This window comes from Mauremys mutica, chromosome 1, assembly GCF_020497125.1.
Source record: "Mauremys mutica isolate MM-2020 ecotype Southern chromosome 1, ASM2049712v1, whole genome shotgun sequence".
In the NCBI taxonomy this organism is placed as follows: Eukaryota; Metazoa; Chordata; order Testudines; family Geoemydidae; genus Mauremys; species Mauremys mutica.
The window spans coordinates 221,838,496-221,864,949 of record NC_059072.1 but is presented as its reverse complement, the minus strand read 5'-3'; the positions used below and the strand labels follow the sequence as shown (position 1 = coordinate 221,864,949).

General features: G+C 47.2%; 1 protein-coding gene across 2 annotated transcripts in view; it reads right to left on the bottom strand.

The window, feature by feature from the left end:
- Positions 1-11,641: 11,641 nt before the first annotated feature.
- APOO (apolipoprotein O) overlaps positions 11,642-26,454 on the bottom strand; it is a 76,259-nt gene continuing 61,446 nt past the window's right edge. For both annotated transcript variants that reach the window (XM_045008421.1, XM_045008498.1), the window contains exons 8-9: positions 17,255-17,350; positions 11,642-11,694 (exon numbers count right to left, since the gene is read on the bottom strand). In XM_045008421.1, the coding sequence (XP_044864356.1) occupies positions 17,282-17,350 (69 nt within the window). In that variant the 3' untranslated portion in view covers positions 11,642-11,694; positions 17,255-17,281. The remainder of the gene's footprint in view (positions 11,695-17,254; positions 17,351-26,454) is intronic.

Genomic DNA, 26,454 nt, shown 5'->3' with positions numbered 1-26,454 from the left:
CGATACAGCTTTTCCAAAAGATTTTAACCACCCAATAAATCAATTTCAGGTGAAACACAGGAATCTGTAATAACAAAGCCTGAGATTTTCAGACGCTACTAGTGATTCTGGATGCCTGTGTCTTTGCGTGTCCAACCTGAGTCACCTTTTCAGGTGGTGGGAGCTCAGCTCATCCTGAAAAATTAAGATCCTTGGAGGTGTCTCATGTTGGGCACCCAAAGTCACTAGTTACTTTGCAATGTCTTAGGCAGAGCTCCCAATACACCTGCTTTTATCGGTTCCTGACTGCTTTGTTACCACAAGGGTTTGTTCACAACCTGTATTCATTGATTCAGCCTTAATGTGAACATTATGTCCTGGCAACTCTGAGTTCAACAGGAAATACTTTCCTTTGCTGTGGCTGGCACAAAAGTTATCAGCTGTAATCTTGAAACATACATTCTGCAAATCATCTGGTGCACTCTCTCTAAAGAGATACTTTGTCAGTCCAGGCTGGAATTATCCTATTAGCAAAATATGGCTCGGTAGGTTTACTTTAGTTAGACTATAACGAGAACAAAGGCAATGGGGTTGCATGGGCATAAGTGTGAGAGAACTGGTCCTACAGCCTAGTCAGCATTACTCCTTCTTTGTCTATGATGATAAGAAAATATTTTAAAGGCAGATCAAATCAGTTCCCGTTCTAGGAGAATAAAGCAGCTCTTTTGTGGGGGAATTCAACAAAAGGTTCAGCTTCCTAATGAATCTAAAAACTGCATCTCATTTTAAGAGGTTTTGCCAAGAAAGGGACGGGGGAGAATTCCCCCTATTCCATGCAACAGAATGTTCCAGAGTGTTCCTTTGAGCTTCATCTTACAATGTTAAAGCGAGATCAAGTTCTCACATTCATTATAAATATACATTATAGGCATGGAGGAGAACTGCCAGCTTCTTGCAGAAAAAATCTCTCTCTGGGAAGAAGAGAAAAGCTCCACTAGGTTTCCCTCCCAATTTTTCCCAGACTGCTGTCTCGGGGGCAGGGTTTGCCTTCCCACCACAAACAAGCGTTCAACCTCCCCCACTTGCTATTAAAAAAAAAAAGAAGAAGAAAGAAAGAAAGAAAAACACAACCCCACATCCGCTGGAAGCACAGGGTTTTACTGTAGAGGCCCTATGCTTTTGCAGTGTCTCCTGTCAAAGCTGCCATTTTCTCCAGCTCAGTGACAGCAAAGCCTGAAGGAGGCTGCATAAAGTTAGCACAGTTGCAGTAGGTATTAACTTTTTAGCAGATTTCCAACGGGCTGCCTGAAAGGCAGTACACAGTCTCCTTTCCTCTCCACACGCAGAATCTGGGGTAATGGTCCCCTCCCCTACACTATAACCCTAAAAAGTGCCAAGTTTCAGTAAAGGCTGCTAGAGTGTGATGAGTAACCTGCTTTCTTAAAGGCTGAAGTCCTCACAAAGTACACGGCCCAACCTTCAGCCTCAAAGGAAGTCTGCGGCTGCCTCTGACGGTGCTGTTGAGTGGGGGATGGGGAAGAGAAGGCAGAGGGAGGTAGTCAACAGCAGTGGCTGTCATGAAAACACAGTAAAATCACAAAACATGAATAAAAGGCACTAAACTTAAAGTTGTCCCTTTTTGGTCTTGCTTTACATTCCTCCCTTCTTCCATCTTCCATTCACTCTACAATTTTTCTTTGGTTTTCTCTAATGTCTATTATTTCTCCCCCTGCACCTAATTTTTTTTCCATTTATTTTCTTTGTAAAGCACCCCAAACTGACCCCTTATTCTGAGACTGGTGTCTTACAGGATAGGGAACTTGGCTGTTATCCCCCCGCACTGGCCAAAATTCAGAAGAAATGTCTGGAAGAAACAACTCTATGGCCTCCTTCCCTGAAGGATTACATGGTTACAGAAAGACTGGGAACCAGAACAAACAGGTTCTATTCATGGCGCTACCACAGACTGGCTGCATGACCTTGGGCAAGTTGCCTGACCTCACTCTCGTTCTCTATTTATTCCTAATGCCGCCCTGATGGGGACTCCACCCACTTGCAAGGACATCAGCATCTGGGCAAGAGTCTTCACATCTTAAGTAGGAAACATGGGTCCACTGGAACCTGACGAGGGCTGTTCAGTCAGGAACCAGATTAAGAATGTGCATTGCCTGTACCCAGGGGAAACAATTTTTACTCCCTCAGTGCAAGCTTCAGTCATCTCAGGAAATCTTACCAGCAAACTCAGAGTAACCCATCCACATAGGAGCAATGGTTACAGTCTGAGCAGCCAATATACAAATGCATAGCGACACCCAGGAAGTGCGTACTTCACCCTACACGACTTTCTTTATACTGGCAACAGTAGGTCAACTGAAAATTAGAAACTAGAAAAAGGCTAGATAATAAATCCAACAGCAATAGACTGATACCAGGGATACCTGCAACTACAACATCACCCCCTCAAACATCTCCCCTAAATAGATCCCCTTTATGCAAGGGCTGATTTCCAACACTCACCCGGAGGTAGCTAACAACAAGTGCTCAGCTCCAAAAACCTGTTTTAAGAGTACACATGTAGGGCAGCTTGCAGGCAGTAAGCCCCAGGGCTGCAGATAAAGGACTCCAGTGATGGGATTGCGGGGGAACAAAGCAAGGACAGAAGACAGATGGCTCGTGAAGCACTAAATTTCTGTGTAAGGGTGAGGCTGTGGGGCCTACTCTAATCCAACTGCTTGCAGGCATTCCCCAGACCACTCCCTGGGCCTTAGACACCTGGCTGCACAGGCGCTAAGGGGGCAGGGCAGGCAGTCGGGCCTCTCCTCCTCCTCCTCTCTGGCCTGGAGCGTGGCAGTTTGCAGGCTCTTGGAGTCAGTTGCAGGGGACAAGCCAAAGCCACTCAGTCTCCTGGCTGAGCCAGGCATGCCTGTTTTTGTCTGCACGGGTAACCCAGGAAAAAAGGCGAGAAACGATCTTTTGCCATTGCTCTCACGGAGGGAGGGAGGGAGGGAGGGGGGCCTGACGACATGTACCCAGAACCACCCGCGACAATGTTTTTGTCATTGGGAGCCAGAATTCCAATGGGTGGCTAAGACTGCAGGAACTGTGGGATAGCTACCACTGTGCAATGCTCCGAAAGTCGACGCTAGCCTCGGTATTGTGGACGCACACCGCCGATTTAATGCACTTAGTGGGGACACACACAATTGACTGTATCAAATCGATTTCTAAAAAAATCAACGTCTATTAAATCGACCTAATTTCGTAGTGTAGACGTACACCAAGACTCTAACCATATAGACTTTGCCTGTAGCACAGCCCCTAATCCACATATCTCCACAGAAATCTAGCTAGAGTACTGGGCAGTGTGGACAGAGTGGTGCCAGGGAGGCAGTCACTCCAGTCAGACGACTGTGGCTATCGGGCAGGTTGCAGGCTGTGCTCTAATGTCTTTATGAGCAGGCCACTCGTTGTGAGGGGCAGGTGCCATTCCCACTCCCACGTGCTCAAAAATTATTAATCATACTCCCCTATGAGAACAGCTTCAAAATAATGAAATTTGGGTTGTTTGTTTGCCTTCAGAGCCATCAGCATTCATTTGGGTGACATTTCAGGCTTTTCTCCACAACCATGAGGGCTAGAATATTAACTCTCATGAAAGAAAGAAAGAAAGAAAGAAAGAAAGAAAGAAAGCGAGGCTCATGCAATCAGTTGCATGCAGGCACGGGGGTTTTAAGAAAAAACACCATATCTCACAGCACTCATGATAAAATTGCAAGAGTTATCAACACCAGGGAGGGGTCGGGAAGAGGGAACTTGTAGGGGAGGAACCATGAAAAAGGGGGAAGATGAGAGGAGCTAGTAATGAGGGGAAAGGGAAGCCACAGGGGATATAGGCTTCCCTTTCCCAAGGACAGACGGGGACACTGACAAACTCAAAATCGGGGAAGGGGAACCCAGCCAGAAACGGAAGGAGGGGAAAATGGAAACTGGGAAAGCAAGCTTGTGCAAAGGAGGAAATGAATAATTAAATATGGAAATGATAAAATGCCCTGTTTTGCATAAAATCTCTAAATTACTGATCTTAACTGCCTTTAGTAAGTATGGGTTGAGTGCCTCCGTCCTTTTGGAAGTTCCCATCCAACTTCCTCGCACTTCTAGGCTGTCTCTCCTCAGCTATTTATTAGCCTAGCTGTTTGGTTCATTCAGGTGTGTCCGGTGGCTATTCCCAGCCTCCTTAAAGTAGTTACTTTCCGAAAAGGTGCCTTCATTACTGTGGAAACTGGAACCAAAACCAGAGCTCTAGTCAGAAAGCTTTGGGAATAGGTTTGGTTTTACACTCGCTGTTTCAAAAGAAACAAACTGTAATTACATGTTATCCCTCCCCTTCAAATGCCACCGGGAAAGACAGGCAGGGGCCCATCCACAAATGGTAAATCCTACAGAATTATCATTAATATCGCTACTCTACACTTTCCTATCTACTAAGGCCTGGTCTACACTAGGAGTTTATGTCGAATTTAGCAGCATTAATTCGACTTAACCGTGCACCCGTCCACACCAGGAAGCTAATTAATTCGACCTAGAGGGCTCTTTAGTTCGAATTCTGTACTCCTCCCCGACGAGGGGAGTAACGCTAAATTCGACATGGCTATGTCGAATTAGGCTGTGTGTGGACGGAAATCGACCTTAGTAGCTCCGGGAGCTATCCCACACTGCACCACTCTGTTGACGCTCTGGACAGCAGTCCGAGCTTGGATGTTCTGACCAGCCACACAGGAAATGCCCAGGGAAAATTTGACACGCTCCGGCGCCTTGTGGATGTTCTGCAGGACCGCAGGCAGGACAGAGCCCCCCTGCACTGTATCTGCAACCGCCCTCCCCTGCCACAAAGTCCCAAACCCCCCTCACCCAAAGTAACAAGAAGGAGGGGCGACAGGGGCCGTGAGAACTGTCACTGCACCCCTGCAGAGTGCACAAATACAAGAAGGCTCTCATTCCCTAAATGTTGAGAAGTCCTTCCCTTCCTGGCTCACCGAAGCCCCAATCCCAGTTTCATCCCCTAACTGTGTAGTTGATTATTAAAAGTAGTTTGCTGTTAATTACTATTTCCATCAAGTTTTTCTACAGAATACTGTCTGTGAAGGGGGGGGGAGGGGAAGGGGGTTGTTAATTGCATAGGACAGTCACCTTTACCAGGGTACAGACACGGGGGCAGGATCAACAGCAGGTCACACACACAGTGCAGTCAGTAGGCACCCTGGTCGGTCTGGGAGGTGTTTTCCATGTTCTGTGTGGGTGTGGGGGAGTACGTGACTTTGCGGCATGGGAGGGCGGTTACAGAACTTATGCAGCAGTCCTTGTCCTGGACCACAGAGCGACGCAGCAGGGGAATCTGTAACCGTCCTCCCCCGCCACAAGGTCACATAGCCCCCACACACAGAGTCCCAAAAAGGAGGGATGGCAGGCTCCGTTGAAACAACCAGTCCGGCACTGCAGACCGCTCCAGGAGCAGGAGCCTATAATTCCTCGAGTGTAGAAGCGGTGTTAACATCACTGCACACCCTACCCACCACAGTCTGCGTCCCTGTTTCAACCCTTTAATGCGAATTCATTAATAAAGAAAACGTTGTTAATTAACAATGTTCCATTAACTTTATTTTTAAACGTGTGTTGGAAGGGGGGAAACGTGGTGAACGGGGTATGTAACCGCAGAAGAAAGTCAACAGTAACTGAAGCAGGGGCAGGTTCAGCTTCTCTGTAAAGAAACTGAACAGTCACAGGTTACCCTGCTCCCTGAGGAACCTAGCTTTCAAAGCCTCCCGGATGCACAGTGCCTCCCGCTGGGCTCTTCTAATTGCACGGCTGTCTGGCTGAGCATAATCAGCAGCCAGGCGATTTGCCTCAACCTCCCATCCCGTCATAAAGGTCTCCCCCTTGCTCTCACAGAGATTGTGGAGCACACAGCAAGCTGCAATAACAATGGGGATATTGGTTTCACTGAGATCCGAGCGAGTCAGTAAGCGCCTCCATCTCCCCTTGAGACGTCTGAAAGCACGTTGAATGATGACAGTTACCCAAGACCACCCTCGACACATTTTTCCCCCCAGTATGCATTGTGGGGAAATCCCAGAATTCAAATAGGCAGCGGGGACTGCGGGAACTGTGGGATAGCTTCCCACAGTGCACCGCTTCCAATGTCGACACTTGCCCCGTTAGTGTAGACTCACAAAGTCGAATTAGTGTCCTTAGTGTGGACACACAAATTTGACTTTGTAAGGTCGAGTCCACAAATTCGAATTAAGTTAAATCGAACTAATCTGGTAGTGTAGACATACCCTAAGAGAACTATGAATCTATTAATGCTAATAGAGCACTCAGTTTCTCGGATTAAAGTGCAAAACATGATTAATACAAGAGACTGAGGTTTTATGTAAGATCTCTGCATATTTTCATTACTCCCTTAGCTTGCCCAACAGAGAACTAAAATAATTTGCTCTTTGCCTTCCTGCCTCAATAGTATTTTGAGCTATTGATTGGCTAGCCACGAGCTGACTCTGTGAGCTCCGTTAATATTGTAATACTTTACATTGCTAGAGCACCCTGCCCCTAAGAGACTCAAAATTCTTCAATTAGTCTATCAAAAAAACCCTCTGGTAGGCTAGTAGGGACTCCCATTTTACACTTCAGAAACAGGCACAGAATACATAAAACACATGCTAAGAAGCACCTTTTACTTCTCCAGCCTTTGACAAACAGCCTCTAGAAGAAGAGTATTGCTAGTGGAAAAAGAAAACCTATATATGCCTTTACAATTCACCTTTTTCACTAGTTAAGATTTTTTTCCCCTTTACTATTCATTCCTGGAAAATGCTTCATGGCCAAAAGTGCTGACTTTAGCATCTATGCATTTTGCTCTAAGGACAGATTGTACTGATCTCACGCCATGAAGGTTAATGTACAGCCAACATCTGTAAGGCCTCATGAACATATCCTTATGGAGGCTGGGTGCTGAACGAGCTCTTAAATTAGTATGCAGCCAAAGACTGTGTATGATTTGGCTCCAGCTCCTTTTGAACTCAGTTGGCAAAGAATTGGATGACAGCCAAGCAGCATCTTGTTATTGCTAGGTGCAAATGGAGAGGACCCAAGGAGGGACAATGTACAACATACCATTTTATCAGTAACCTGGCAACTAACCACGGACACTTGTAATGATCTATTTGCCACAGTTAATACTAGAACAGGATTCTTCAATAACTATTCAAGTTGTTTGTCTTCATTTTCTTTAGTGTGCACACAATACTGTTGAGCAATATGCCTGTCTGAACGCGATAGCAGGGAGTACTGCGTGAGCAGGGCATTCCCTCCAGAGATCTTAATGACTCACTGAGGGGGCCTGGAGCTAGTTCACATCTTTAGCAGGATATGGAAAGTGTGTCAAGTCTGGTATGCGATGGTAAACACACTGCTTTAGGCCAGCTTCATTGCTTGTACTAGACAGTTTTAGTTCAAGCCATTTGCAAACAATGATTTTAAGATATAAAACAATCCGGATCAAAAACACTGTGCCAGATTCAGCCTGGACACTAAGCAGGCACCATTAAGGAAGAATCTTGTGCACTATGTTAAGTTACAACTCTTTGTAGCAACAGTACAATGTTCTGAACCAAGTTTACTTTTCTGACTCATGGCATAAACTGGAAAGAGCAGGTTGCATAGAGCTATGCTGTATGAAGAAGGAAATGCTCCTTTAGTGGCTTTGTTATAAAAGGAAGTGAGACTTCAAGTTGCTAAATGTACATAAAATCAATTTGTAAACTCAACCCAGAGGAAAAACAGGAAACTTTATTTTCTTGCCTTCTGAGTGAATACACTGGCTAGCTTTATTATAGCATTTCATTTTAAAACAAAACAAAACAAAAAAACAGTTGAAAAGGGGGAGGGTGCTGTTCCTAAAACTTCTCCATTGCAACTTGCATCTTTCACATCACCTAATAAGTTGGCTGCTCCATCACCCAGCTGCTGAAAGAGAAAGAGCCGTCTCTTCTCCACCCCACCTTATGCTGCTGGTTGATGTGAAGGGGGTATCCCTACAATCCTCCAAACCCTATCCAACTTTGTTCAGACCTCTTCCCTGTGAATGGACTGAATATAGAGAAGGAAGGCATTATATTATCAAGCCAGTATCCAGTGTACGGGTCCGGATGTCTGTCCCAAGAGACAGTGGCAGATGTGGTTAATTTTCTCGGAAGGGTAGGATGATAAATTCTTCGCAGAAGCAGATGTTGAGCTCTGGAGCTGAATGAAGGTATTTCAAGTTAACAAATCTGGATGCACATTTCAGGCAATTCACCTTAGTTGTTATCAGTGTAATAGGTCATAACATGAAGCCACCATGGTAATGCCCACAGAGATACTGAAAATTAAAGTTACTGTACAAACACAATGGCTAAATTTTCAAATCTTAGTAACTTAAGTCTAGCTCAGGGGTCGGCAACCTTTCAGAAGTGCTGTCCCAAGTCTTCATTTATTCACTCTAATTTAAGGTCTCACGTGCCAATCATACATTTTAACGTTTTTAGAAGGTCTCTTTCTATAAGTCTATAATATATAACTAAACTATTGTTGTATGTAAAGTAAATAAGGTTTTTAAAAATGTTTAAGAAACTTCATTTAAAATTAAATTAAAATGCAGAGGCCCCGGACCGGTGGCCAGGATCTGGGCAGTGTGAGTGCCACTGAAAATCAGCTCGCATGCCGCCTTTGGCACGCATGCCATAGGTTGCCTACCCCTGGTCTAGCTCATCCCTATTGTATAGGAATACCTACAAAATTACCCTTATAAGCTTCTGCCATGCACAAGTGTGTGTGTTTGTCTATCTGTCCCGCCCTCCAATGGAAAAAAGGAGTCAAAATCACAACACTGATACCCCAAAATCTAGGCTGCAGAGGGCCATCCACATGGTGGTCCCTGTTCATCTGCAGCATCTCTGGTTTCCCTCCTTGACACTGTAGTTCCTTCACTGCTGCAAGGAAAGCTACTTTTTTAACTTAGGTATCTGCATCTTGATTGTGGAGATATTTGCGGTTGTTAATTTTCACATTTCACATTCCTTCTGTTGTTCTTTTTGCAACCTTTCATTAATTACATCCAGAAAGAGACATTTAAACAACAGTAATTTCCATGCTCTTAACACTTTATTGTTTATCAGTCTATCCACGCATCTATACTGCACTCATCTCTGTGATATCTGAGCAACTAAGTCCTGGTGCTAATATTCTTCATTTTCTGATCCTATCAATAAACAGACTACACCAAGGCACCACACTTTTATTTTACCCCTGAGACAGCCTGGACACTAAGCAGGCACCATTAAGGTAAAATAGGTTGTGTGTCTTTGAATATAAACAGTCTAAATACAAAATTGAAGTGATGGCTTTAAAGAAAGATCTGGAATGGCCCAATTCCACCAGGGGTTAAGCACTCACAAATGAACTTAAAAGCAAATTATGCACCTTTGAAAAATCAGGCCAATGACCAACAAGCAGAAAATGTTAGGGGCAGTAGCTTTAAACCCTCCACAGCCTACACATCTGAACAGTGCTGAACACAAGACACTTGGTAAGTTACAGAAACAAATCGGAATATGGGAGATATAGGAAAGTACATTCTGGCAATGTTAGTTTCAAGCTTCTTTGGGGTTTTGTGTACTATACAAAATCCTACAGTTATGGATTCTTCAAACCACTGTATTCTTCAAATACTGATTCAAAATCTCTGAATCATCTTGATGTTGTTTTAAAATAATATAATACACACGGTATTAGTTTTACATTCTGCACCAAGAACAAAGGTATTATATACTCTATGCCTAACACTACTGAACAAGATTTATGCACCTACTGTTGCTTTTCTAATTAACTGAACCAGAACTAATTGTTTTCTCTGGGAGAAAACTACACATACAAGATGTTATTCTCCTGAACCAGAGAAGCAGCAATTTGTATTTGTACTGGAGTGGTGTGCACCGGAACAAAAAACAGTGAGTGTTTTGTTAAACTTATGTGATGAAAGAGAGAGTACACTGAGGGCTTGTCTACACTTGAAACTCTACAGGGGCACAACTACTGTCCCGCTGTAGTGCTTCAGTGTAGACACTACCTATGCCAACAGGAGGGGTTCTCCCATCGGTGTAGGTAATCCCCCTCCCTGAGAGGCAGTTGCTAGGTTGATGGAAGAATTCCGTTGGGTTGGCCTGAGTTTTTCATTTTATTTTTTAAAATATGCTAACATTAGAAACACGACTTCAGTACTCTATAGCTGGAGAAAAACAAAGATTGTTGTGCAGTTTCATGCTAAAAAAGGGGTTCCGTGTCTCTCAGTGAATTGCCACAACCACCCAATCCAGCATCAATTGCTCAAACATGTGTGGAACATTTTGCTGGGACATAATTCTAGGTAACATACGCACTCTGGCTGAGCTATAGAGGTGGCCCTGGTTAAAATCCCCCCACAAGCTAATATTTGTATTTTTTCATAATCCATGGAATGAACGCAGCAAGAACATTTGCCAGGTAGTAGCTGAATATTTTTTTGATCCAATTTGCTTTTATCCTCTTGCCTGATCTTTTTAGGATGTTAAGGCATGCCAAGCCCTGGTAGGGTATTTTACATATACCCGTTTGGGTTAATTTGCAAGTATTAAAGTCTCACTAACAAAGGCTAAATTCTGTGAGCTATTGACATTTCATTAACCTTCAAAGAATCTCTCACTCTGGATATGATTAATGTATGTGGCAGGAAATAATGAAAAGGGTATCTATTGTGCACAGAACCATTTAGAAATCTTGAAAATCCTTTTGCAGTCCCTTTGTTCCACAGTCTCTTCTCCGCCTGGCTGAGAATAAGGAAACAGTCACCGGTTATGTTATAGCTGGTTCCCACCAACACAACATTCCGATCCTCACTGAGCTGTGCATTCAAGCAAAAGAAGGAACAAACATAAACAACTCCATTCCCATCCATCTACTAGAAAGGAACTCACAGATGCTCCATTATATACCTCCCACTGGAACAGATGAGGCAGAAGATTTGTATAAAAAAGGGGGAAGGACTCAGACAAAACAGAGGGTCATTGTAATTGTTTTCATTGATAATCTGTTAACCAATGTTACACTACTGACATGTTACTTATGCTTTCCCCCCTCCTCAGTTTAAAAAAAAACAACGTTGTTCGCTGGCCCTGAGAATCATTCTACTTCACTCCCCTTTAGAAACGGTGCAAATATCAGATAATATTAAAGTTCATTTAAAGAATGTGAGAAGAGAAAGGAAAAAAAGCAGGACAAATTTATTGAATTTGAATTTTAATTATGCATATAAATAGTAACTAGAGATTGAGGAGTTCTGAGACTTGCTACTTGCGGTGCTGATCCTCCAGTAGGCTCTGCATAGGCAGAACCTTAAAGCTCTCTGGATGCTGTTGCAGACTGACGCCTAAAAGTTTCCAGCTGACAAATCCTAGGCAGTGTCCATTCACAGAGAATCCATACCAGAGTACCAGATAGTCCTTCCTGAGGCAGAACACAGGTTAACTATACTTGTAATCAAAACAGATTCTTCAGTCATCTTCCCCCCCCTCTCTCTCTATATATATATAGAGAGAGAGAGAGAGAGAGAGAAAAATGTTGATCTTGTCTAAATCTTCTATGCACCTGTGTCCAAAGAAGGGGAGGAAATAAAATTAATATCATAGGCTTATTTTTTGCCACTGCTAATTTGCCATTAAAAACATACTTATTTTGGTTTGCAATTTAATCAGCAATTGCTCAAGGCACATGCTGATAAATATAGATATCTTTGTAGTGCAGTGATTTACTTATTGGTATTATAGTAGAATGCATTGTGCTAGGTGCTGTACAAACCACACAGCAAAACCCTGCTGCAAGGAGCTCATACTATAACTATCACATAAGCCACAGAGAACTTTGCTCCTCTGGCTGGGGAATGTTGTGGTTGGGGAACACAGGAAGTGGGGAGAACACTCCCCAACAATACATCCCCAACTTGAATTCGAGTAACCAATACCTTTTACCACTGAACAATTTTTCAAACCTGTTAAATATACAGGGCCTGATTCTAATCTGATTTACACTGGTGTAAATCCAGAGGCCTGGTCTACACTGGGCGGGGGGGAGGGGAAGGAAAATCGATCTAGGTAGCTGAAGTTGCGTATCTTAGATTGACTTGGTGCCACTCCCCCGTCGACTCCGCTTCTGCCTCTTGCCCTGGTGGAGTTCCGGAGTCGATGGGGAGCGCGTTCGGGGACCGATGTATCATGTCTACATGAGACGTGATACATCGATCCCTAATAGATCAATCACTACCCACCGATCCGGCAGGTAGTGTAGACATACCCAGAGTAACTGCACTAAAGTTAACAAAATTAGATAGATGAAGAACCGATAGCAAACATTAATTTTGGGATCCACCACTACCCCCTGGTTCCCCTTCTCAAGGCCCTCACTACCCCTTCCCCGTCTCAGCCCAAGCCCACTGCGCAGCTCCTCCCAGCCCCCATGCTGTCCTCTCCCAGCCCTGCCCCCTCCTGCAATCCCGCCTCCCCTCTCCTGTCTAACCAGGCTGCTGACTATCCACCTTTTGCCTCTGTCTGCTTCCTCCACGCTGGCCTTGCCTACTGCCTAGGGGAAGTGAGATTGTGGGATTTGGGGATGCCTTTGGAGCACCAAGACTCTTCCCAGAACCCACCATTTAGGAAACATCGCTAAAGGGGTTCTCCACATCATCACCGCAAAGTCATTCTGTCCTAACAGTATAACCCACAGACCTATCCTATAGCAAGTTCAGATGAGTGAGGGCAGGATTTTGCTCTGGCCTGTGGACAGCAATTCCAGGCCCCAGGGCAGAACAGTCAATGGGCCCCCTAGAAAGGGATGTGCCCGCCTGGCTGCCTTCGCAACTGCCGGTACCACCCCATGCGTGCTTGGGAGCCAGGGCTGGATGAAACTTTTGTGGGCCCGGTGTCAAACATATTTGTGGGCCCCCACGGGGGCAATGGAGCATGGTCCGGGGAGGTCAGTGCCCAGAGCAAGGGGCTGGCCAGGGGCAATGAGGCATGACATGGATGGGGCAGCCCCACTCTGTCCAGCCAAGTGCGAGAGCACTGTTTACAGACTGGCAGCCACCAGACGCCCACTGGCCCTGGGCTGCCAGCATGCCCCTTCCCCTCTAGGGTAGAACCAGGCCATGCCACACAGCCCACCTCCCCCCAACCCCTGCCAACCCCCTATGCCTAGCCTGCCCCGCTCATAGCCCCAGCGCTTTGCACACCGCCATACCTGCCCAGCACTCCCCCCACCCACAGCCCCACCGCAAATGCCTAGTGCCCCGACACACACAGATCTCCCCAACCCTGCACAACCCAATGCCCTTCCCCACAGCCCCTCCACTACAACTATACAGCACTCCACACAGAGCCCCCACTGCCTAGCGCCCCTAGCACACACTAGGGTGACCAGACGTCCCGATTTTATCGGGACTGTCCCGATATTTGCTTGTTTGTCCCGCATCCCGACCAATGTTAGGTCGGGACACTGGACAAACAAGCAAAGGCTCCAGAGCCTGAAGGGCTCGCGCCCTCCCCTGCCCCGACTCCGCCCCCTCCTTCCCCCATTGGATCCTTCCCCAAATCCTCGCCCCCATCCCCGCCCCCTCACTGCCCCATTGTCTCCCTCCCCAAATCCCCGCCTCTTTCCAAGCATGCCATGCCCAGGAGACTCAGGGGAGTGCGGGGCCGGGGTGAGTGTGAGTCTGGCCTGGCCCCGAGCGGTACCTGGAGGGAGAGTAGGGGGGCGGCCCGTGGGGCTAGGTGGCGGCTGTTCTCCCCACCTGGGCAGGGGACTCGGGAGCAGCCGCTGCTGCAGCTCCCACTGCTGCGGGGGGAGGAAGTGGCCAAGCACGTGGCGCTCAGCGGCTGCGGCTTTGGTGCCCGGGCCCGAACCCCCCGAGCCCGGGCCTGCTGCGGGGCAGCGCGCACACTGCGCTCAGCCCCTGGCCAGTCGCGTCTGGGCTGGCTGCCCAGCTGGTGCAATCCCGTGGCGGAGGCATCGGCAGCCCAGTCCCGTTCGTTCCCCTGCAGGACCCGAGCGGGATGCGGGGGGCTGGGGCCTGCTGCCCCCACTCCGAGGCCGCCCGCAGGATTGCACCAGCTGGGCAGCCAGCCCAGACGCGAGTGGCCAGGGCTGGGTATGCGCAGCGTGCGCGCTGGGTCCCCGCAGCAGGCCCGGGCTCGGGGGGTTCGTGGGCGCCAGAGCTGCAGCTGCCGAGCTTGGCCAGCGGCCGCTTCCTCCCCCCGCGGCAGTGGGAGCTGCAGCAGCGGCTGCTCCCGAGTCCTGCTGCCCAGGTGGGGAGAACAGCCGCTGCCTGGCCCCGCAGGCCACCCCGTACTCTCCCTCCAGATACCGCGCCTGAGTCCTGCCTGCTCGGGGCCAGGCTGGACTCACACTCACCCCGACCCCATGCTCCCCTGAGTCTCCTGGGCCTCCCTCCAGCGCTTGCGGAGGGAGGAGGAATCGGGGGTGGGGGATTTTTTTTTTTTTTTGCTCTGCCGCCATTTTTTCCCCCTCTGCCCCCGCCCTGCCCCCCCGCGTCCCGATATTTGACCTGGGTGATCTGGTCACCCTAGCACACACAGGCCGCCCCCCAATGCCCAGCACTCCTACACAAACCTCCCCCACTGCCCAGCACCCCCCACCCCCTCACAGCCCAGCACACACTCCCACAGACCCACTCCCCTATGGCTGCACTCACTGGCCCTGCTGCAGCCAGCACAGAGCAGGGATCCCCTCTCCCAGTACAGTCCTAGGGGGCAGAACAACTGAAGCTCCCTACTCCCTTCTCTTCATGTGTCATTACATAATGCCTGCATCTGTAACTTTCACTCCATGCATTAGAAGAAGTGAGGTTTTTACCCGCGAAATCTTATGCCCAAATAAATCTGTTAGTCTTTAAGGTGCCACCGGACTCCTTGTTTTTTAACTGAAGCTTGGGAACACAGAGCGGTCCCACCCCCCAGGGCCCCACCCAGCCCTACTTGTCTGGTGCTGGGGCCTGCGGCGGAGAGGAGGCATTTCCTTGCAGGGGTGGCGTGCGGCAGCCACCGACTTCCCCAGCCCACTGCTTCTGCAGAGCGGGCCCTGCAGCCCACCCGGGTAATTTAAAAGGGCCTGTGGCTCCTGGCCACCCCCATCACTATTGCAGCAGTGGTGGCCGGGGGGCCCCAGGCCCTTTTAAATCACCCAGGCCCCTGGGCAATTGCTCCCTTTGCTCCGCCCCATTAGTGGGCCTGATTCAAACATTAGTATTGCAAGTGACTTAAAAGGAGAAAGAAATAAAAAGAAAAAAAAGCACAATCTGACATACTTAAGCATATATCCTAAGCAGTGTAAGTAGAAAAAATGTGTCTTGTTAAAAGCTTACAGTACTGATCTCCAGCACTGGGATTACCCAAATCTAACAAAATGCCCTGACTCAAGCAAAGTCTATGGACTCTTATCTAAGCAGTGATCACTGCTTCACCAGCCATTCATCAGCACAGCTGACAAAAGACACAGAATTCAGCTTTCACCATCTCTCTCCGGCTAAGGACTGAGGTTTTTAAGTGGCTCAATTTATAAAAAGTTCATTGTAGCGTCTCTACAGATAACTTACGGAAAAGTGAGTAGTATTTCAAGGCCTACACTTCCCCCTTTTAACCATTCAAACATATTTAAAGAATTAAATGTTTAAAAGAGTTAAGTAAATAGACAGGGTAAAATGGACACCAGAGACACTTCACAAATCAGGACTTCAGACACCAGCTTGCACTAGAGATGTTGTTCAAACTTATTTGCATAGTGTGAGTCCAGTACTGGGACTGATAGATTTTGGGAACAGAGTTTTGAAAAACATAAATGTGTAAAGTGAATGTTAAGAGTATGATTCCCCCCTCCCTTTGCTTAATTAGAAACAAATAATTTAGGTAAGTTCTCAAAAGGTGAAATAAAAACAGCTGAAAATAGGTCTATTTGTATATAAAATATCTAATGGTAAGGAAAGGACAATGTAATGTTTCTGATTAACCTGACACTTGTAAATGCATCTTTGTATACAGAAGACAATATTAATGTTTTTGTAGCATATAGATCCTTCCTAAATCACAGTGAAAAAATATTTTAAATTACACATCCTCTTCATTTTCCCTCATGCCTCTCACTCAAGACAAACCTTTTCTCCTCTTTCTTATGTTTATTTCTATTTTATGTAGCTATTTTGAAAAAGATAAATACATATTTATTGTTGTAGTTAAAGTATGAAATAACGTCTATGAATCAGTGACTCGGCCTACTTTTGGAACTGTCAGGAGTTAACTACAGTAATTAAGGATACATTAATGGAAACATTAAAGTGCAGCTCTATTCTTAAAAGTGATTACGTAAAAATGAGGCATTGTTATTCAAGAGATGTGTGCATTCAGTCATATCTGCAGAGCCTTTTTGTTAGTGCTGATGATTCATGAAATTCAATGACCTCAACCTGTTTTTTAAACCTAGATGGAGTTTACAGGGCTGGCAGTTGAGGTGGGGGAGGAACATTTTGCTTGTAAACTGAGCTTGATACAGAAGTCTTTGAGAAACAAACACGAACCCACAATGTCACTTTCTAGAGTAAAATCATTCTTTCGTGTAACACAGATGAAAATGGTAAAGATGAGTGTATAGGGAGGTAAGCATCTGTCAACCACACTGTCAGTCTTGCAGACAAAACCAAACCAAATATTTCTCTATTGTATTTGCAAACTTCAAAGCAGCACTTTAAAAAATTGGCTGGCTATATAACTACGACATGTACATTTTAAACAGGTCCACTATCTTATCAAATAAAAATATAGAGGCAGCAGAGTTTAATGCAAACCTCATTCATGCCACAGATTAATCTACATTTTTAACATAATATTCTTCAGTTACATAGCCCTTTTTTTGTCCTGTGATCTTAACCTGCTTTAAAAAGGTTGGTTATTACCCTCATTCCAGGAATGTGGAAACTGAAGGCTAGAGTGATCATGTGACTTGCCCACAGTTATACAGAGAGTCAGTAGCAAAGTCAGAAACAGAACTCTAGTCACTTCCACATCTCCTGCTCTGAGCACAGGACAACACTGCCTTCATTTGCCCAGACTGTTTTGAGAAACAATTGTGACCAATCCTTGTCCTTTACCTGTTTGATAGGAAGTGATGGCGCATTCTACTTCATGGTTCTTTCTTCACCTGAATTGACGTGTACTTCCACTGGTATGTCATTGCTGGCTTCAGACTTAAAAAGAAAACACAGTATTTAAAATGAAGCCCAACCCATAGTAAACAATTCTGCCAGAACAGAAACCCTCTTCAAGAGCTAAAAAGAACAGTTACTTCCCTTACACAGTAACTGTGGTTCTTCAAGATTATGTAATCAGTGTGGATCCCACTGTAGGTGTGCCCGCGCCTCACGTGAACAAGGCTGGTTTTTTTGAATGCTGGTGTCAGTAAGTGCATGTGTCTGTATCTCCTCAACCAAAGGCATAAAAGGCCAGGTGGCCACAACTTTCTTTCAGTTCCCTCACAAGTCAAAGTGTGTGTTGCTGAGGACTCCAAAAAGCGGGGACAGAGGGTAGGCCATGGGATCCACACTGACTACAACACCTCAAGGAACCATAGGAACTGCAGGGGACATAAATACATTTTTATTGAAGTAGTTAAAGTATGAAATAATGTCTATGAATCAGTCACTCAGTCAACTTTTGGGACTGCCAGGAATTAGCTACAGTAATTAAGAATACATTAATGGAAACATTAAAGTGCAGCTATATTTTTAAAAGTGACTATGTAAAAATGGGGCATTGTTATTCAAGAGATGTGTGCATTCCGTCATATCTGCATAACCCAGGGGTCTCAAACTCAAATGACCCCGAGGGCCGCATGAGGACTAGTGCATTGGCCCGAGGGCCGCATCACTGACACGCCCCATTGCTGCCCCTGGCCCCACCCCTGCCCTGTCTCTTCACCACCTCCTCCCCTAAGCGCGCGGCTCCCCGCTCCTCCCCCCTCCCTCCTGGAAAGTGCTAAGCGCTACCAACAGCTGTTTGGTGGCTTGGCGGCTGGGCACTTAGGCGGCGGGTCCCGGAACAGAAGGGGCCCCCCACCGCCAAAGACCGGGCTGCGCTTCGGCGGCGGCGGCGGGTCCCTCTTTTCCCCACCCCGGCCGGTCCCGCTTCCCACCCCGGCCCCGGCCGGTCCCGCTTCCCTCCCCCACCCCCCGGCCCCGGCCCCGGCGGGTCCCGCTTCCCTTCCCCACCCCCGCCCCGGCCCGGCGGGTCCCGCTTCCCTCCCCCACCCCCCGGCCCGGCCCCGGCGGGTCCCGCTTCCCTCCCCCACCCCCCGGCCCGGCCCCGGCGGGTCCCGCTTCCCTCCCCCACCCCCCGGCCCGGCCCGGCCCCGGCGGGTCTCGCTTCCCTCCGCCCCCCCCGGCCCGGCCCGGCGGGTCTCGCCGCCCTTCCCCCCCCCCCCCCGGCCCGGCCCGGCGGGTCTCGCTTCCCTTCCCCCCGCCCCCGGCCCGGCCCCGGCGGGTCTCGCTTCCCTTCCCCCCCCCCTGGCCCGGCCCGTCTCGCTTCCCTTCCCCCCTCCCCCCGGCCCGGCCCCGGCGGGTCTCGCTCCCCTTCCCCCCCCCCCCGGCCCGGCCGGTCTCGCTTCCCCCCCCCCCCCCCCCCCGGCCCCGGCGGGTCTCGCTTCCCTCCCCCCCCCCCCCGGCCCGGCCGGGCCGCGGCGGGTCTCGCTTCCCTCCCCCACCCCCCGGCCCCGGCGGGTCTCGCTTCCCTTCCCCACCCCCGGCCCGGCCGGTCTCGCGTCCCTGCCCCCCCCCCCGGCCCGGCCCCGGCGGGTCTCGCTTCCCTCCCCCACCCCCCGGCCCGGCCCCGGCCCCGGCGGGTCTCGCTTCCCTCCCCCACCCCCCGGCCCGGCCCCGGCCCCGGCGGGTCTCGCTTCCCTCCCCCACCCCCCGGCCCGGCCCCGGCCCCGGCCCCGGCGGGTCCCGCTTCCCACCCAGGCCCCGGCCCGGCCCCGGTGGGTCCCGCTTCCCCCCCCCCTTACCCGAGCGCGTCTCCGGCGAGGCCTGAGCTTCGTCCCGCTCAGAGCCGTGTGGTGAGGGGGCGGGGCTGTGAGCTCCACGCCGAGCGCAGCGCTCAGCCCAGAGCTCCCAGCCCCGCCCCCGCCCCACGCGGCTCGGATCGGGGCGGGGCTCAGGCGCTCGGACGGAGACTCGGCGCTCTATGCGCCGAGGCTCCAGGAGAGGGGCGGAGGCGGGAGCCTCCGCTTTTCTCTTGGGGGCCCCTGCGGAGCCCGGGGCCCGGGGCAAATTGCCCCCTTTGCCCCCCCCCTCTGGGCAGCCCTGGGGAGCTCCGCGGGCCGCAGGGAAGAGCTCCGCGGGCCGCATGTTTGAGACCCCTGGCATAACCTCTCTTACTGCTGATCTCCCCCTTTGGGTATTGTCAGTCTGGTTCCCCCTGTAGGTGGCTGGCAAGCAGTATGCTCTCAGAACATGGGAGTAAGGAGTATCAATCAAATGGCTGATTGAAGAACAGCTCTTTCGAACTTAGCATATGCTCTGGTTGCCACGTCAAGGGTATAATAAAAGCCAATGGGCTGCTTCACATGGCTGCCGGACAGATCTTGGAGATCAGCACTTTTCTGAAGCAGACCATGGATGTTGCTTATGCCCTAGTGAGGTGTGCCTTGAGGTTCAGAGGGAGCAGCTCACCAGCCAACTAATAACAGGTGGAAATACAGTGAGATCCCTTTTGAGATTCTCTGGGATGAGATGACTTGGCCTTTTGATGTGCTGGCTATGGCCACGAAGAAGCACAGAGAAAATCTGAAAGGCTTGGTCCTGTGGGTGGAACCCCCGTTGGGGAGGCTAGCCTCCGGCCCCGCCCGTTCCTTCCTCGACCCCCTCTCCCCCTCGCAGCCAGAGCCCCGAGTGCCACCCCCACCCCTGCCGGCTGGAGGAGCCCTGGGCCAGCCTCCCCTCTCCAGACCCCAAGCTGCCCTGGGATAAAAGCATCTCACTCTTGCAAAGAAGCTTTAGATAAGCCCCATGCAGGTTCCAGGGTGGCTGAGGAGGCAGTATTTGCTACTCAGCTTCCTGGATTGCTTAGTAATCTCTCTGGATTCCAGGGAGATTACTGATGAACTCAGGAAGCTAAATAGCACATGATCTCAGCCTCAAGTTTGACCCTGCTCTGACCCCTAGTCCCAACAGCACTGGTCAGGATCCTGACACAGAAGAACCACAGATTGCTCCCGCAGATGGGAGCGTCTGCCTCACATCTTTCAAACTGCAGGTTCTTTCAGAGAAGCAGAGGCAGATTGAGCCCTTGCCTGGGATGTGGGACTCTCCCAAGCAGAATAGGTATATGCTGTGCCCATCTTTCAGAAGAATTAGTTCATCACAGGACAGTCTAGACTTGCTTGATGCCTGCAGGTTTTGAGTCAACCAATTCTAAGTCCCTGTCTGCTTAGTGGTTTTTGGTTCAACAAGCACTAGAACAGATTAGAGCGATCACAATACAGGAAAAAGTAGTTCTGAAGAGTTTCAGAAAATTTTTAAGAAGTTTGGCCAAACCTATAGTCTAGAAGTTGCACACCAACTAGATTCCATCTCACTAGTATGGGTGCTAAGAGGGAACTTAGAGAGTGTCAAGGCCACCCCACTCTTTATACCCTCACATAGGAGCAGAGAGCAGGGACACTGCTATTAAAAAAAACCAAGTTTCATGTGCACCTACATTGGGATCCACACTGACGGAAACCCAAAGGACAATCACTTCTTGCAAATTGAAATGGTCGATGAATCTGACATTCACTTTCTCTCTCTCCCCTCACACACAGAATTGTTCCCAAAGTATTTCTAGATTTAAATAATCCATTGTTTAATTTAACACTAAGTAATGGAAGAACAGTAGTTCAGTGAAAGATACTTCAACTGATTCATTTTTGTCTGCACTAATTACAGAGGTAGAAAATTTCCCACAGATGTTGTAGATGCCATTTTGCATTCTTAGAATTCCATGTTGATTTATACAATAGACCCCTTTTATACTATACCCTTTGAAAGTGTGTTCTCACACTACCTCTGCAGTGAATAACAGAAATTAAAGAGTGAAGAAAGTCTTATTAGAGCATCTTTTCAGCCTCCCTGCCAATGCAAGAATGTTCCCTACAGCATATATTCAAATCTAGTTTTAAATGGGTTTCACTAAGAGTATTTCCATAACTTCCACTGACTATTCCACAGTCAGACCTTACTACTTCAACAAGTGTTCTGACGTTAAGCTTTATTTATTCCATTACTCCTAGTTAAACCCATTTGGCCTTCTCTGTGGTATGAGGCTCTGCTATATCTGCTTCCAAGTGGATTTAGCCTGTTTACATCAGGTTTTAACAACCCCCTTTTATGCAATTCCAAATCACTTCCAAATATAAAGTGTGCTACTGTAGCATGGGGTTGAAATTTAATTTAATTGTCTCTCTATAGTAATAATGAATATTTTACTAACTTCACCTAAGTACAATTGTAAGCAACAAATTATTTGGAGCTAAGGTTTGAGACCAATTAAAATTTCACAATACAGTTAAACTGTAACAGGAGTTCACATATAAACTCTATGAATAAGGAACCACATTTTCCTTTATTTTTTATAATCACCAAGCATGTTGTCAACATTTAACAATTATGTTTTATATATCACTTCAATAGCCCTTTAGGGATGCATTATCTTTTACAGACACAAAAAAAATCCCTGCTTAAAAAGATTACAATCTAATAAGGCCTCATTCATCCACGTGGCTGGATCCTTATGCAAAACCCCATTTAAGCCAGGATAGATATGTAAACATGATCAATGCGGATGTGATTGCAGGAGTGGATCCCAATCCTGCAAACAGTTTCCCCACATGCATGGTCCCATTGATTTGGATTGGACACTAACTTATTTCAAACAACTAGGGCTTTTCTTTTTTCTTCTCTTCCCCCCCTAAAATAACTGCTTTGCAGAATTTCTTCCTACCATGTCTCTCAAAGTGTTTGGCGTTTCATACAAATATACTTATAAAATTTAAGTATTGAAGTTTAGTCTAATGGTCTCAGGTTTTTATTTAAAGACGTGCATTTGGGGCTTTTTTATTTTAAAGACCTCTCCTTCCCCTAAAAAAAGAAAGCCTCCTGTTCTGACAGCAGTCACATTCTTTACATATTTAAATGAAATCACATCTGCTGACCCCACTCACATGAAAACACATGGATAAAGAACACAAAAATAAACCTTGTAAATTAGTACACTCTAAAATGTGAAACGTTTCCTCAGGGGTGGGTGAATAATTTCAGTTTCCTAATGTGACTGATGTCAGGACAGATCTAAACCACTGCTCACTCCTCAGTAAATGAACTAAAAATAAATTACCGGTACTTATTGAGGGCTCTGACGTTGCTTTTTTCCCCCTCTCATTTGTTTTGTTTTTTAAATGCAAAAACAAACAGAATTTAGGCTAATTTCTTTTTTCACTAAAGAAAAAACTAAACTCATGGAAAAATCTGTTGACATCATACCAACCAAAGGATTTCAGCAAATAGTTGATCTCTTAGTAGACGGAAATACCATAACACTACATTAGCTCTCCGAAAGTGGATCTCTATATGAACAATAACTGTGCACAAGATTCATTCTAATGCCTTAAAAGTTAGACGCAGGCAAAACTATTTCATGTCTGAAATTAAAAGAAGCTTTTTCTTTTGGCATGTATCTTGTGTGTAAAAGCATTAACAAAAACTGAAAAATTTTTTTAAATATATGAGAAATAGCAAAGTAAACATAACTGTATACATTATAAGTAAATTTACTTGTATGCCCCTATTTTGGTCAGACAGTACTTTTTTTTTTTTTTTAAGGATACTGTTTGGATACACTTTCCCAGTACCAGAGGAGACAAAAGAAGCGTTCAATAAAAACACAGGCTGATTGATCAATGGAGTCCTTAACATGTGCTCACTCCCTCCCCTCTTTACGTCAGACATATTCACGAGTTTATTCTTTTCTTTTTTTCCCCTCCCCCCCTTTTTTTTTAAATTTTACAAAAAGGCTGTATATGACAGCACTATCTACTTAGATTTATGTTGTCTTCAGGATTAAATCAAAGTAACATGTATGCTGAGAGCCTCAAAAAGCTAACAAAGGTCAGAAACAGATAGAACTTGGATGGCAGAGTTCCTACAACCAACCAGATGCTGCCGAAAATGGTGGTGTTGACCCAATATGTAGAATTCTGCCTTGGATCAATCCCCCCAGTCTGCTATTTAGGGGCACAGTGTAGAGGATGGAGGTGTCATCTTTTGACTCTTTGACTTATATGAAATTTAGGCTCAAATTCCCAAGCCACTTTTGAAAATGGGATTTAGGAACCTAGGCCACTTTTTGCAAGCGTAGGAGTGTTACACCCAGTGCCAGTACAGATAATTCCATTCTGGTTACCTACATTCCCCCTACAGTTTCAATCAGATACAATACTTTTCACTTTCTACCCTAAACTGTGGGTAGTGTTGTTATGCGTTGTTAAACATCTGCCATGTTTTGACCCTAAGGGGGCTGACGCTGTATTCCCGACAGTAGGGTGACCAGATGTCCCGATTTTATAGGGACAGTCCCAATTTTTGGGTCTTTTTTTTTAAATATAGGCTCCTATTACCCCCCACCCCCGTCCCGATTCTTCACACTTGCTGTCTGGTCACCCTACCCTACAGTGTGTACAACAGTAAAAGAATTAAAGTGCTTTGGGATCCTTTGGGATGAAAAGCACCATTCGAATGTCAAGATAACATTGAACAGAAAATGACGTCACAGAATATATTTGCTTTAAACCTTCTATATTTGAGTTAGCAATTAAAAGTAGGTCTCAGGGCATTTTATACCCCAGATGTTAATGCCTAAGGAAGACAGATATTAACCATCACTCAATCAATTAAAAACAATTTTTAAAATCAATTACACAGAAGAAATAGATGTAAATGATTACAATCACTTGTGTGCATATTTTCCTTCTATACAGAAAGAGAGAGAAGCACCATAGCCAGCTATCAGAATACTACTACACATCCAAGAGTCGGCTGCCTTTTCTAACAATTTGTTCATAGCATTACAGTTCAGACAGAAGCAAAAGTCACAAGAACCCATGACTTTCCTGCAATCCTCTCTAGAAACCTGTTATGGAGGGCCAATCCCTGTTGCAATCCAGCGTCTATACCGAGAAAACCTCATCTGCTCATGGGGGTTATAGCAGACTTGATTCTTGCACCTACATGTTCACCATTTGTTTCCTTCCTACATTTATAACTTGGAGGTCTGGCTGGACCCACAACTCTGTTTAGAAGAGTAGATACCATTATCCATGCCTTTAACACTTCAACTATTGTAATATGAAGTATTTGGAGCTAAGTGTTATGAATACTCAAGTTGAAACAGTTGCAACTACCTGCCTACTTAATATATAGAGCAGGGGTCAGCAACCTCTGGCATGTGGCTCGCCAAGGTAAGCACCTTGCTGCGTCGGCAGGTTCGGCTGATCGCAGCTCCCTCTGGCCATGGTTTGCCGCCCCAAGCCAATGGGGGTGACGGAACGCGGTGCAGGCAAGGGATGTGCTGGCCACGGCTTCCCGCCGCCCCCATTGGTCTGGGACAGCAAACTGCGGCCAGTGGGAGCCGTGATCAGCAGAACCTGCCAACATGGCAGGTAAACAAACTGGTCCAGCCCGAAAGGGTGCCTACCCTGGCCAGCTGCATGCCAGAGGTTGCCGACCTCTGATATAGAGCATGGCAACTGTGCTCTGGGATCTGTACTGGTTACCAACTGGCTTCCAAGTAGAACTGATGGTTTTTATTCTAACCTATTATATTCTATATGATACTTGGATGTGCCTACTTGAGAGACTGCCTCTCCCCCTATGCAACACTGCTGCAGCTATAGACTGTATCAACTCTCAAATTAGAATACCCTCACTATCAAGAGGGTAAAGCTGGCAGACTTTACTCATTTAAGGCTCAAAATAGTCCAATTTTACTAACATTTAGGACATGCTGCATGGCCCAAGTGTTTCTTTTGGCTTTTTAGGTGTTGCTAGAATACAGGTGGCACAGGGTGAAGTTTGAGGTATTGTGGGATATGAGGCAGTATCTTATTGGGACTCTCAGTTGTTGTAAAGCGATGAAGCTGATTGAATAATTGTGACAAATTATATCATTTCCAGTGATGGCAAAGTGCTACGGTGCATATTTTGTGATGTAGTTTCCTAAATCAAAAGAAAAATAAAATAAAGACCAAATCCATCATCTTAAATTACTTTACTTGATGTTAATACAAAGCTCAATCTGTTTTGAAGCGTTCTAAAATCCATATGCTTATTTGGATTGTCTTGAAAATTGCTGAGCCTGTGCTCCAAAAGGAGTTCCTGAAATACAGACACCTTAAAAAGTAATATCAAATTTTGTGGGGTTTTTTATAACTTTTTTTTTTTTGCATACACCTGTGGTTCAGACTATGGATATGATCATCCCCAAACTGACATCCCCAACTGGGGTTTGATCTCAGCTAGTGACAGGCTTTCCCTGCTGCTTTGAGGAAACAATATTTTAAAAAGACTTTTGAAGCACAAGTTGGATTTACAATGTGACTTGAGCCAAGCTGATGAACAGGAGGAAGGGATTTACCTACATGTAGCAGGACTGGGGCTCTGTTGCCAGTTAGAGTAACTGAGGGCATGTCTACACTATAAACTTAAGTGGACCTACATTACGTTGACTTACAGCCACCACAGTAATTACTGCAGTGGTTCATGACCACACTGCCCTTCTTCTGTCAGTGGTGCACATCCTCACCCGGAGCGCTTCCCACCGACTAAAGAGAGGCAGTGTGTGTGTGGGGGGGAGGGGGCTGAGAGCCAGGACTCAACTCCTCATGTAGCTCCCTGCTGGTAGCCCAGCGCCCCATAGCAGTATCCCCCCCGCCCCTCAGCTCCCCTCTGGGAATGAGGCTGGACACCAAGCGCAGAGCTCCCCGCCGGGCACAGCCATGTTCCCAGTTGGGAGCTGGAAGCTGAGACACCAGCGAGACAACTGGGCTCCCAGCAGAGAGATCCGTGCCCAGAGTCTGGTCAGCTGCCAGACTCCTGGCGGGGAGCAGAGAGCCCAGGGGCGCAGACTACCTCTCCACGGGGAGTGAGGAGCCTGGGCGGCAGCCTGGTTTGGAGCTGAGACTAGGCTGCAGCCCGCAGGAGCCAGCTTTCTTGTCAATTTCATGGCTCTGCTGGAGCCGTGAAATTGACAAGAATGACAACCAATA